Genomic DNA, 1,197 nt, shown 5'->3' with positions numbered 1-1,197 from the left:
AAAGTCACTGCCAAACTTCATTATAGTTGCAGCTGAGTCACATGGTTTGGGATCAAGGTTTGATCAAGACCCTCAATAATGATACTTTGATTTTCTAAAATAATGTACTTATTCTTAGGGGATACATACTAAAATGTTTTAAAGTAAAGTGTCATAAATTTGAAATTTTCAGTGTTTCAGAAAACAAAAAGAATAAGAAGAAACAAATGTGGCAAAATAGCAATTATTGATGAATCATGGATTAGGCTGTCTTGTGTTAATTTTACTGTTTTATCACTTTTTTCTACTTGATTGAAAAAGTAGAAATAGCTGGGGGAAAGGATAGAGCCCTTGATGATATTCAAGATACATGAGGAGACTTCAAAAAGTTTTTGGAATAATGGAATTAAAAGATAATGGAATTTTTCCCTGAACTTTTTGAAGCCCCCTTGTATATGAAGTGCACATTTGATATTTGACAGAATTGAAGGGTGTGTCTTCTTATTTACACATATGTTTACTATGTATATTGTGATACCTCTGCAATGTATGTTCACACATGAAGTGACTCAATATCTAATTGAATATATTTGAATGTTAAAATTCTGAAATAAACTGTTCTACTTCTGTGTCTATATATCTTACTTCATTTGGGGACAAAACCTGTTTCTTGTAAGAAATGATTCTGTTTGCCGAGTTTGGGGTTGATATATTATCGTAAAACGAAATCTATGAGGCCCTACGGGACCCTTGCAATTATGGAGCGATGATAAAATCTCAAATCATAGCTTTGTAAAAGAAACTAACTTTAAATATCAGCACTTTTATTTCTCTTTTTTAATGCTTATTGTATTTATTTCTTCCCTAGATCTTCCTCAGAACTGTGATCCTAACATTCCCCTAGTTGCTCAGGAATTAATGAAAAAGATGATACGTCAGTTTGCAATTGAGTACATTTCAAAAAGTGGTAAAATTCAAGAGAATAGAAATGGTTCAATTGGACCAAGTCTATTATGTAAAAGTATCCAAATGAATCAAGCAGAAAGCTCCCTTCAGGAAGAGCAGGAAGGCCCCTTAGACCTCACTGTGAATCGGATGCAAGAACAAAATACTCAGCAAGGTAAGTGTTTTTTTGTATGTGTCATCTATAACTTTACTTGTTAATATCCTTGACGATATATATAACCTTGTATATTGTTGTTGTTGTTGTTAAGTGCC

General features: G+C 32.5%; 1 protein-coding gene across 2 annotated transcripts in view; it reads left to right on the top strand.

Annotated features, from left to right (window-relative positions):
* LCORL (ligand dependent nuclear receptor corepressor-like) overlaps positions 1-1,197 on the top strand; it is a 293,246-nt gene that overhangs the window by 208,085 nt on the left and 83,964 nt on the right. For both annotated transcript variants that reach the window (XM_006872489.1, XM_006872488.1), the window contains exon 5: positions 848-1,099. In XM_006872489.1, the coding sequence (XP_006872551.1) occupies positions 848-1,099 (252 nt within the window). The remainder of the gene's footprint in view (positions 1-847; positions 1,100-1,197) is intronic.

This window comes from Chrysochloris asiatica, unplaced genomic scaffold, assembly GCF_000296735.1.
Source record: "Chrysochloris asiatica unplaced genomic scaffold, ChrAsi1.0 scaffold00200, whole genome shotgun sequence".
NCBI classification, from domain to species: Eukaryota; Metazoa; Chordata; class Mammalia; order Afrosoricida; family Chrysochloridae; genus Chrysochloris; species Chrysochloris asiatica.
This window is presented reverse-complemented; position numbering and strand designations above follow the sequence as displayed.